Below are 12,373 nucleotides of genomic sequence, written 5' to 3'. Positions count from 1 at the left end.
TTTTTTGGTTCCATATGAACTTTAAAGCAGTTTTTTCCAATTCTGTGAAGAAACTCATTGGTAGCTTGATGGGGATGGCATTGAATCTATAAATTACCTTGGGCAGTATGGCCATTTTCACAATATTGATTCTTCCTATCCATGAGCATGGTATGTTCTTCCATTTGTTTGTGTCCTCTTTGATTTCACTGAGCAGTGGTTTGTAGTTCTCCTTGAAGAGGTCCTTTACATCCCTTGTAAGTTGGATTCCTAGGTATTTTATTCTCTTTGAAGCTATTGTGAATGGAAGTTCATTCATGATTTGGCTCTCTGTTTGTCTGTTACTGGTATATGAGATGCTTGTGATTTTTGCACATTAATTTTGTATCCTGAGACTTTGCTGAAGTTGCTTATCAGCTTAAGGAGATTTTGGGCTGAGATGATGGGGTTTTCTAAATACACAATCATGTCATCTGCAAACAGACAATTTGACTTCTTCTTTTCCTAACTGAATACCCTTGATTTCTTTCTCTTGCCTGATTGCCCTAGCCAGAACTTCCAACACTATGTTGAATAGGAGTGGTGAGAGAGGGCATCCCTGTCTTGTGCCAGTTTTCAAAGGGAATTTTTCCAGTTTTTGCCCATTCAGTATGATATTGGCTGTGGGTTTGTCATAAATAGCTCTTATTATTTTGAGATACGTTCCATCAATACCGAATTTATTGAGAGTTTTTAGCATGAAGGGCTGTTGAATTTTGTCAAAGGCCTTTTCTGCATCTATTGAGATAATCATGTGGTTTTTGTCTTTGGTTCTGTTTATATGCTGGATTACATTTATTGATTTGCGTATGTTGAACTAGCCTTGCATCCCAGGGATGAAGCCCACTTGATCATGGTGTATAAGCTTTTTGATGTGCTGCTGGATTTGGTTTGCCAGTATTTTATTGAGGATTTTTGCATTGATGTTCATCAGGGATATTGGTCTAAAATTCTTTTTTTGTTGTGTCTGCCAGGCTTTGGTATCAGAATGGTGTTGGCCTCATGAAATGAGTTAGGGAGGATTCCCTCTTTTTGTATTGATTAATGATCTGGTATTTCTATGGAATCACTCGATTTTTTTATGTGTCATTACAGAAAATTTTATTCAGCTGGTCTTTGTAATTTGAAGAGAATATAGGAAAACAAAATAGTCAGATCTACCATAGATGGGACATTTCAAGTACACCAAAATGGCTTATTCAACTCTTGCAGATGGAAAGTTCCGTGGACCTTTACACAAGGAGTTTTTCTTTCACCTGAAACCTGTCTTTCCTCATGGTCACTTATAAATTAAATATGGATACAAATGTAATAGGACTTCATTTTGAAGTGTCTTGAAGTTAATTACGATTTTATATTTTAGAATCATTGGGTATCTACCCCATGCAGGCTTAGTTGAAGTGATAGCCTTTTGACTTTTCTGTGTATGATTTGTTTTTACATAAATTATGTAGACTAGATAAATGTTTATTTTTAAAAGTCAGTTCACAGGGAGTTTCTGATAGGGCTATGGATAGAGAGTATGAAAGTACTTTTTTAAAAAGCAAATTGTAGTTTAAGAAAAAATGATAGATTCTAAAATAGTTTCTGTTGTTAACTTAAATATTAAGCTATTAATATTGCCAGAGATACCTTTTTAATCCTGCATATAATAGAGCACACTGGATGCTTTCTGCACCAAAACAAGTCAATTTAACATTTAAAGGGAGAAGCAACTCTGTATTCCAAATTGAAATGTCATTATAATTGAATGAAATAGCCCTCATGGAGCAATAAAGAACACGGGAAGCCAGTTTTAAGCCTCTGTGAAACCTTCAGCTTAAATGGCTGTCAGACGTTATTACTGTATTACTTTGGGTAGTTTTTTTAAAAAAGGATCAATAATTTTGGAAAATATGACCTGGACAATGTTCATATCTGAGAATTTGATTTTTGTATTTGTTTTTCTAGAGATATGTGATGATTTTTATGTGTTAATTTCCTCCTTATGGGAAGATTATCTACAGATGTTCTGTGTCTCCCATTTTTGTCCTGCACATCTAAACACATGTGCATCTTGATTTGCATCTGTACCAGATGGTTTGTGTTTTAAGACCTTTTCTCAAATCTTAAATTTTCTTTGTTCTGGCCTTCACCTTTTGTGGGTCATTTCAGCAACCTCTTTGCTCTCTTTCCTTCCTGTCGTCTTGCCTCTGTGTCCCCCCCAGCACCCTTTAGACTCCCTCCCCCACCCCGACCTCTTCCCTGTCCCCTTCTCCCATCTTACCTGCATCCCCAGTCCACTACGTTCTGTTGTTCTGTTTTGCGGCAGTTTTCTACCTGTCGTCTTTAATTGCATCAGTCGGTGTTTAGATTCTTTTCTCTTTAAACTGCCTCTCTCCCAGTTGTCTACTTAGTGAGCTTATCTTGTGTTTCCAGTACCTAGTGCAATGCTGGCATGTGCAGCGTTTAATACATATTTGTTAGAAGAGTGAAGTGAGTAAATGACTGGATTAAAAGCAGAGTCTGAATATGATCTTACAAATGGGGTGGTTGAGATTCAGAATTTGTTTTAGTGTGTCTTTTGTGAAACTGTACAAGGCTCACAATGTATGGGTGTTCCTCTTTAGCATTTTGAAGTACACAAACTTGGACACTAACTCATTTGACATCTTCATTTTGGTTTCCACCTATTAGTTGTAGCATGTGAGAGATGTTAGTGAACCAATGTACTTCTTTTTTGAATAAGGCGTCATGAAAGCCTAATCAGCCAAAGACAGCCAGCGACAAACCTGTAGGCAACAAAGTCAGGTGGATTGGCTGTGTTGTAAGGGTGAAGAGAGACATCCTTTGTGAGGCCTGGGCTGGTGCTGAATAATTCTCAGGAGGTTCTTGGCTGTGGCCAGTTTAGGAGCAGCAAGAGATTACTTTGGGATTGGGTGCTGTCACAAGGCAAGGGCTGCTTGGAGATTGAGTGTCTGCAGTGATCCTTAGTCAGAGGGTCATAATGGCATTTTTCAGCAGCTGCAAGACCTTGAGGGAAACTGTTTCCTGTTCACTTTGCTGCTGGCTTTATCTATGTCTGTCTGCTCAGCCCTCTGTAAACAGCAGGGCTGTTTTTTTCTTTTTCACCCTGAGCTGAGTTTTACTCTTTCAGCCCCAGTGTTGCTGGTTTTGTATTTTGGTCTTTGTGTAACCCTTCATGTTTGACCCAGTACATTCAGATCCATTGTTTCATTTTGATTATGTTAATGGCCCGCTTAGAAAGATAGAGTGGTGTTAATGTGATTTTTCCTATGCCCTGCTTTCCACACCTTTTTTCTTTACCTATCTGTACCAGTACCTTTTCTCTGGAGCTCCAGAAATAGGAAAAAGTGTCTTTTCAAGTTGCCCCTGGGCACCTTCTCATCGGTGTTCCACAGATACCTCATTTCAACATGTGTAATATTGAACCCATCACTTTTAACCCCCAAACATGTTCCTCCTTCCTTATTTTTATCTTCTAAACCAGAAACCTTAGGATTTATTTTTGTCCCTAAGCTTTCTTCTCCTCTTATCTGATCAATTGCAAGATTCTATCAATTGTGATCCTAATATTTCTTGAATTGCTACCCTACTGCTTTCATTTTTGTCCTCCTCATTTCTCACTTGAACTCTTTAACCGGCTGCTATCTCCCACTGCTGCAGTCCATCATTCATACCACATTTAGTGTTGTCTTCTTTTCAATATGCAGATTTGGTTATGGCCTTTCTTGCTTAAAATCTTTGGTTACAGCTTCCCAAGCTCTATATACTACATAACGTAGCATTTAATAATTTTCATAATCTGACTCTCAGCTGTTTTTTAAATCCCTCTTTGCACCATTCACTAGGAATCACCTTTTCGTGCCTATGTACTTTAAGACTTCTTATTTGTATGTTTCTGGTGCCCCGTTTTTGATTCTCACTCTCTACTGATTGGCCAAAATCTTCATATTCTCAGGACACATCTGAAGAGTCATCTCCTCTTTGAAGCTTTATCTGACAACTCCAGGCAGTTTTCCTAGCACTTACATGTTTTTATCTCATTATTATGAGACTTACCACAATGTATTAAATTGCACTTACTTACCTTCATTCTTTCTCACTAGGCCCCTTTAGGACAGGGCTAGGTATTCAGTAAAAACATGTTGTATGAACAAATGACCTTATCGGAATATTTTCCAGAAGAGCCAGCTAAAGGTAGAGACCTTGCCTAAGGTCCTTGAGCTAATAAATGGTAGCACTGGGGTTCCAGTCTAGATCCCTGACACCAAGGTGCAGCAGAACCCTATCTCAGTGTCTACGGGGTAGATGAGAGGAAATGGACAGGTGCATTAGTCTGGTCATGGGGTGTTACGCTATTACACCAAGATGGGTGGCAGCAGACATGAAATGAGAAATCACAGTCTTGTTTGAGTATAAGACATGAAGGCAATAGAATAAAGGTAAATCAAGATCCCTGGGAATTTTGAGCCTTGGAGAATGGGGTTGGTTGGAAGAGATAGCTGTTTATCATTGTTGTTGTTGTCATCATTATTAACAGTAGTATTTTCTATGGGCCAGCTTCGAGTGCATTGCTCAGGGTGTTCGTCAGAGAACAGCTTGAGTAGGTCCTACAATTATCTTTGTCTTAAGCTTGAGGACATGGAAGCTTAGGTTAAGTGATTTGCCAAGATGGAATCAGGATTGGACCCAGGCAGCTTGACTCCTGAGCCTGCCATCTTCTGTAACAGCTGCTCTAGTTTAAGGAGAAAGGTGAAAAGTTATCATTTGGTCATGTTCCATATGGGGTAATAGGTACACATGTGATATTTAAAGTTATGGACTGGGAGCTTAGGTAAGACGTCAGTGCTGCAGCAGAAATGAATGAGTAATCCAAACTGAAGTAGTAAAGCATTGAAAATAGTGGAATTCTCCAGTGGAAATGATAATGAATAGGTCAGGCAAGGGGCTGAAGTTTGATAAATGTCCACTTAGGGTAAAAGGAGGAAGAAAAAAAGTATTGAGAGAAAGTTGTAAGAAGGTAAGAACAATCAATATAATTTGCACTACAGAGATTTCAAAGGAAAGATTTCTGAATTGGTTAAAAGAAGTCCTTTAAAGTGCCCCAAAGAAAGTTTGATGTTTAAGTGCTTTTTAAAAATATTGTTAAAAACACCCTGAGTGTGTTTTATTAAGATATCAGTTGTACAAGAAATACTAGGTATTTTACTTTATCACCCTGTGTGTTACAAGTGGTACTAAATTTTCCTATACTTCTTCCCCTCTTAAAAAAAAAAAAAACAACAACAACTTAAGTTTCCTCTTAAAGAATTTTTTTGTTATTTATTTCAGAAATCTAACATCAAGGTCGGCAAGTAAATTCAGTCAGAGGCTCCCTAGAGTCTGAAACTAAAGGAAAAGCACTTTAATCCTGAGGAAGTTCTCCTTATAACTGCCTCTAGATTTAACTCAGTGGATAAAGTAATGTACTAGGCGTTTCCATAAAATTCACTCATTCCAGTAGTTCAAGTGAGGATTTGTAGTGACCCACTGTAAAAGCATGATCTCATAAATGTAAGTTCTTATGAAGATGACATGGGGCCTTTTCCACTCCATCTTAAAATAGCTCAGATGATGATGTATTAGTGCCTAAAATAAAGACATTTGAAATTATTTTTAATTACAAAAGGCACAGCTGATGCACATTTCTGGATAATGGTAAGAAAAAAATATGATTAAAAGAGCAGCTTAGTGCAGTGTATTAGGTTAAGCAAATGTGTAACTTAGTTTTAAAAGGTGTCTGACTTCTGGGACTAGAGGTGGCTCTTTTTCCCCCTAGCTTAATAGGCTAATTAGAGTCACTACAGGCGGTTTGAGTGGTGAATACACTTAAAAAAAAATTAGTTTGCCAGCACTATTGAATTTGCCATAAGTGGAGTCAGCTTCTGAAATAGTTCAGTATTTCAAATAAAGACATTTTATTTAGTACTCTAGAGTGCGTTAAATGGCTCCCTTGAGCATTAAAGGCATCACTCCATTTTCCAGGACCTGCGTGAAGTCTGGCTCAATTATCCTCTCCACCCACTCCAAGTAAGTATGACCTCCCTGTCTGCAGTGAGCTTTATGACTCCAACTATTCATGTTACTTTCCTTTGCCTTTTTTTCCTCTCCCACTTTTATCTTTTGATTCTCTTCAGTGGCATTATGCCTTTAATCTGAGGTGTCAGACCTGGGAAACTTTGGAACAATAGTAGAATGAACCCATGCATTGTGTTTACGTGGTCTGGAAAGGGGTAGGGGGAACACTGGGAGTCATCCTCCCTCAACGAGGAAGGAAGAGCTACTGTGTAGTTATGGATGCCCCACCACCACCAAAAGGTGATATTCAAAGTGTAAAATGTTGACTCCAGTGTATCTACACACTTGCTATTGCAGGGAAAGTGTTAATAGTATGGAAGCAAGTCTGAGCATACTAAAAAAGTAGAACAAATACTGAATTAACATTGTTAAAGTATAATCTGATCTGGATCTTAGAAATTTAAAGCTTCAATTCAGAGTGTATAAAACCTACTGTAAATTTAAAAATGAGTACAATGTGATAGCTTTTCAATCAAGATTTTGGAATTTAAAAGCCCTACTTATGGTGGTGACACCTATTTCCCCAGATGGTTTAAGAATTCTTACTATTCTTTGCTTTTATTTCGTTTTACTTTGGGATATATGCATATATATAAACATGCATATGTATCCTCATATACATATTTTTATATATGTATATAAAATAAATGTAAGAATAATCAGTAGTGGTTGAACTCTCATAAGAGGCTTTACAGTAAGAAATGACATTAATTCAGCTTACTTTAAAAATGTTTTACTAATACATGAGTGCCCAAAGTTGTTGCAAATGTTCATTTTAATCACACTTTTCATATTTGCTCTCTGCCAGTTGTTAAAGGCTCATTGTTGGAGCACCACCTGTCTAGTGGTATAATAATCTCCAATGTACACTGAATTCTGTTTTAATGATTCTCATTGTCAAAATAGGTTGGTCCCTAGAAAACACAGTAGTCAAATTACTTTAATGCAGTAGTTTTTGAAGGACAGACCCAGACCAGCAGCATCTGCATCACCTGGGAACATGTCAGGAAGGTGGATTCCCAGTCTTGATTCCAGACATAGGAAATCAGTAACCTTGGGGACAGGGCCCAGCTGACTGCATTTAACATGCATGCTAGAGTTTGAGAACCATTGTTTTACTAGATATATATATTCTCTACCAGCTGTTCTTCAGCTTGCATCTCCTTGGAGAGTTAGTATAATACTTGGGATTCTGAACTATCTGTGTACAGTACTTGGCCTTGAAATTTGATAGAAGATTGGAAAATATTATTTGAACCTTCTTTAAATATTAGATTTGTTTGCCATTCAAAAAGATGAGAAAGGAACTTCCGTGCTTTATTGGCATTTCAGAAATTTTTGCTTATGGGAGAAGGAATTTTACAAAACACCATCCTAGAATTGATCATTACACTTATAACCAAAAATGAAAAAAATGATTTTTATTTATTTCTATTTTCCTGTAGCTACAAGAGCCAAATACTGATCGACAACTTATTGAAACTTCTCCGGTTCTACAAAAACTTACTGAGTTTGAAGAAGCAATTGGAGTAATTTTTACTCATGTTCGACTTCTGGCAAGGGCATTCACATTGAGAACTGTGGGATTTAACCATCTGACCCTGTGAGTGAAAAGTTCTCATGTTGTCCCAATGTGACCATTTAGACGAGGCAGTCCCAGACCTTTGGAGCATGCTCTTCGAAGGAATTGGGATTTAAAATATATTTCCAGGAAAGTCACATTGTGAGATGGGTGAGCAGACAGACCCCAGTGTGGACCCGGGGTTATGCTCCAATCCAATGTTGTTGGTTCCATTGTCATGCATCTTGGTTTCCCTGTGAAGTTTCAAGAGAAGTGTGAAGAAAGTATAAACTTTTTCCCAGCAGGGACAGATACTATGTATTTTAGGTTTTGTGGGCCATGTGGCCTGTGTGCAGTGATTCGACTCTGCCGTAGTAGCATCAAAGCAGCCACTGATGAAATGGAAATGAGTGAACACGGCTGTGTTCCAGTAAAACTTTATCCTTAGAAACAGTCCGTGGGCTGGATTTGGCTCTCTGACCCCTGCTCTAGGTGAATGATTTGAAGGTGAGCTAGTGAAACAATTAAGAAAATAAGCAAAATTTTACTTCTTTGGGGTTGTTTTTTCTTCATTTTTTTACTCCCCTCTTCCAAACCAAATATTCCCAACTCTCTTTAAACTGTAAAGATGAAAGATTACCATAGTTTTTTTGTTTTTAAATTTGGATTCCAGCTTTGAATAATGGAGTATGTTATTTCTTTTTCTTTCTTTTTTTTTTTTTCTGACAGATCTCATTCTGTTGCCAAGGCTGGAATGCAGTGGCATGATTACGGCTCACTGCAGCCCTTGACCTTCTGGGCTCAAGCACTCTTCCTGCCTCAGCCACCTGAGTAGCTGGGGACTATAGCTGTGTCCCCTATGACTGTAGCTGTGTGCTACCATGCCTGGCTAATTCATATATATATATATATATACACACACACACACACACACACACCACACACACATATATGGCTAATTTATATATATATGGTTAATTTATATATGTATGTATGTATGTATGTGTTTTTTTTTTGTTTGTTTGTTTTTTTGTTTTTTTTTGTAGAGATGGGGTTTCTTCATGTTGCCAGGCTGATCTCAAACTCCTGGGCTCAAGTGACCCACCTGCCTCAGCCTCACAAAGCACTGGGATTAGAGCCATGAGCTACTGCACCCGGCCAGAGTATATATTTCAATAAGTTTAGCAAAGAAAATTCTTGGACCTGTTTGCTTTCTTTCAAGATTGTTGTTTGTATTATGCTTGATTTTTCAATTTATGCTCTTCAGCTTCTGACCAGGCAGTGTTTACCAGTCTTGATTTTGGCAATCGTTTAATGCTTAGATAATATTCACTTTATTCTTCTTTAAAACTCAACCTATATTAACTCAGATCTCTTCTCAATCGAGGGGCCTTAGGGAATTGTATTTGGTTTTGTGCTTTAAAACAAAATGAACACATTGTCTTTTTAAGTCATGCCTTTTTAAAAATTCTAGGTGTGTTTTTTGAAAACCTAAATGGTTATTGATTTCTTTACTTTGATATTTCTTTTTCCAGAGGCCACAATCAGAGAATGGAATTCCTAGGTGACTCCATAATGCAACTGGTAGCCACAGAGTACTTATTCATTCATTTCCCAGATCATCATGAAGGACACTTAACTGTGAGTTTGTTAAATCACTTCCTCCAATAAGATTGCTGTAAAAGAGAGTGAAGATTAGAGGGGTCAAACATATATCTATGTGATTGATTTCTTACTCTTAGTGACTTTAGCTTATCATACGGCTTTGTTCATTTCATTGTGCAAATTGTATACAAAGGACATATGCAATGAGAGCTCATTTTATACTCCTTTATTTACTGACTGCCTACTCTGCAAAATATTGAGCTAGGCCTCATGGAAGGAGCAAAGATAAATTGACACCAAGTCTGTTTACAAGGAGCTTAAAAATTATTAGAGATTAAAGCTTAAATTAATAACCACAAAATAAAGACTATACTCTATATATAGCATGTGTTTATACATGTAGATACACATGTATAAACCTGGAACCATAGAAAGCATAAGTTACTATAACTAAATGCAAGGTAGAACATGTTAAATATTATAAAGAAGCCTAGGTAAATTGCTGCACTTGAGCAGTTTAGGAAAATACGAGGTTTCTTCTCTGGAGTTCAGAGAAGGCTTCATGGGTATAATGATGTTTGAGGCTTTAAAGACGGTTGGGATTTGGCCATTGGGATTTGGTGGGAAGAAATGTCTATGCAAGGGCAGTACACACACTGGGACTGCAGAACAAAAAGGCATGGCATAAAAATATGAGAAGACTGAGATGCAGTAGGGACTTAGTTTGGTTAGACCATGGCAGAGTTGAAAGGGAGTTACAGAGACAAGTTTGATTTGTAAACAAAGTGAAATGGTCCCCATGCCTCTTAATTTTGGTTTCATTTTATAAAACTTTCGTGAGCTTTTTTATTTGCTGCGTACTTTTTTTTACTTTGTAAAACCAGTCAATAATATCCTGAAATGGCGAACAAAACGTCCAGAAGGAGGTCATGATAATCTCTTAAGGCACAAGGAGTAACCTTTGAGAAGTCTCTTGAGGACTGGACATTGAGAAAGCAAATACTTTATTGGGCAAAGAAAAATATTGGTACACTACAAGATACTTAGTTGCAGTCTGTCTTTATTATGTTGAAGCAGATAACAAGTCTTTCAAACTTTGCATCTCTACGGTTTTTACCTGTGTTCTGCTTTGAATAGAATTGGATTTTATCTTTGTAACTGTGAGCCCTGGAAATAGTTTATGCGAGACATAAATATTGGAACTAGGGAGAATATGGTGACCTGGCTGTTTAGATGTCATTTTTCAGTGGAATTTCTAAGCCTAGCATTCATTCACTCAATGAGTATCTCTTGAGTTCCATCATAAGTGCTGAGGAATCAGCAGTACTCTTTTTTATATTAACAGTTTGATTACCATTTAAAGTTAACTGTTTTTAGGTGGACAAGAAAGAGTTTTTCATGACAATATTCATAAGAAAATGTGAACATTTTTTAGAAATGAACTGTTGTCTAGTATCTCACTGTTCATTAGAAAAACAATAAATTGCATGTTCAATATCCTCTGACACTTCATACGTGTCAGAGTATCTGGTTGGCCTGAGAAATGGCCAAACCAACTAAATAGTTTGAAGTAGTAATTTGTCTTAGGGCCCTATAAAGGCCACTTTTGAAAATGTTTGCTTTAAATACACACATTTCCTCTGGTATTCCTACAAAATTAACTGTGAACTCTAGGATCTTACAGAGATGGGAAGTTTATTGTTTCCCACCTGCTCACTGCATACATTTCCCCTCCCACCCCACTCCCCTACCCCCAGCATTGAACAATAAGGAAACCAAAACTCAGAAAGGCATGAGCCCTGCCCATGATCTAGAGAAAGGTAAAACTAGGACTAGATGAGAGACTCGAGTTCTGTGTTCTTTTCAAAATCACGGCAATGCCAGAAGTGTAGTTTTATCCAAAATGAATTTAACAGCCCTGCTGTCTTAACATTAGAAAGTTTCTGACTAGCTTATTAGAATGGTGTGGACAAATGATACAATTATGTGAAGGCTTTTTGAATTATATTCACAGAATGCTTTGGTAGAAATCAGCAGGACCAGCAGATCTGCGGGCAAGACAAAGAATAAGCTAAACGCAGATTCTAACAGATACCAACTCCCATCAGCATTAACATGGCTGCTCCCTCCTCCTTGAAATACAAGCTTTGTTGGCTTCTGTCATGATGCACTTTCCTAGGTTTCCTCTTACCTCTTTAGCTACTCTTTCTCAGCTTGCTTTGCAGACACATCTTAGTCTCATGGCTAATAAACAGTCCATATCTAAAACACTCACTCTTAGGCCATGTTCTCTTTTTAATCTCTGTTACCAGTCTTTTCAATGTATGTCATCAGTTTCATCTTACTGGCAGATGACTTCTAAACTGATCTCTTCAATTCTGTCTGCCTTCTGAGTTCCAGCCCTAGCTGCCTTCTCAATGTCTCAACACATGTAAGACCGAATTTATAGTCTCCTGCCTGGGTCCTCGTCCAGTATTCCCTAATTGAACGGTGGCACCACCCATTCAGTGTTGCATGTCAGAAACCTAGGAGGCATCTTGGATGCCTCTCTCTATCTCCCTTTTCTATATCCCAGTCCATTCACAAGCCCTGACAGTTTTACTCCTCAAGTATTTCTTTAATTTATCCTCTTCCTTATGACCTTTTTTCTGTCACCCACATCCTCTCTACCATCCTTACTCACCTGGACCACTGCAATTTAATTTCTGCATAACTATCAAAACATCACAAGGGCCAGGTATGGTGGCTTATGCCTGTAATCCCAGCACTTTGGGAGGCCAACCTGGGAGGATTGCTTGAGCCCAGGAGTTCTCAAGACCAGCCTGTACAACATAATGAGACTCTATCTCTACAATAAAATAAAAAAACTAGCTTGGTAGAGTGGCATGCATTTGTAGCCCCATTTACTCAGAAGGCTGAAATGGGAGGATCGCTTGAGCCCAGGAGCTGTGGTTGCACCACTACACTCCGGCTGGGCAACAGAGCAAGACTCTCCTCTGTCTGTCTGTCTGTCTCTCTCTGTGTGTGACACACACACACACACACACACACACACACACACACACACAC

The 12,373-nt window shown here is 38.1% G+C and overlaps 1 protein-coding gene across 6 annotated transcripts in view; it reads left to right on the top strand.

Moving 5' to 3' along the window:
- The window catches only part of DROSHA (drosha ribonuclease III), a 140,093-nt gene that overhangs the window by 109,933 nt on the left and 17,787 nt on the right, over positions 1-12,373 (top strand). For all 6 annotated transcript variants that reach the window (XR_004056362.1, XM_030927417.1, XM_030927416.1 and 3 more), the window contains 3 exons: positions 6,046-6,090; positions 7,584-7,741; positions 9,235-9,340. Coding sequence is in view for 5 of the 6 variants with exons in the window: in XM_030927417.1 (XP_030783277.1) it covers positions 6,046-6,090; positions 7,584-7,741; positions 9,235-9,340 (309 nt within the window). In the remaining variant the exon portion in view is untranslated. The remainder of the gene's footprint in view (positions 1-6,045; positions 6,091-7,583; positions 7,742-9,234; positions 9,341-12,373) is intronic.

The sequence above is a fragment of the Rhinopithecus roxellana genome, chromosome 3 (assembly GCF_007565055.1).
Source record: "Rhinopithecus roxellana isolate Shanxi Qingling chromosome 3, ASM756505v1, whole genome shotgun sequence".
In the NCBI taxonomy this organism is placed as follows: domain Eukaryota; kingdom Metazoa; phylum Chordata; class Mammalia; order Primates; family Cercopithecidae; genus Rhinopithecus; species Rhinopithecus roxellana.
Note: the sequence above shows the minus strand (reverse complement) of the source record. Positions and strands in the feature narration are given on the sequence as shown.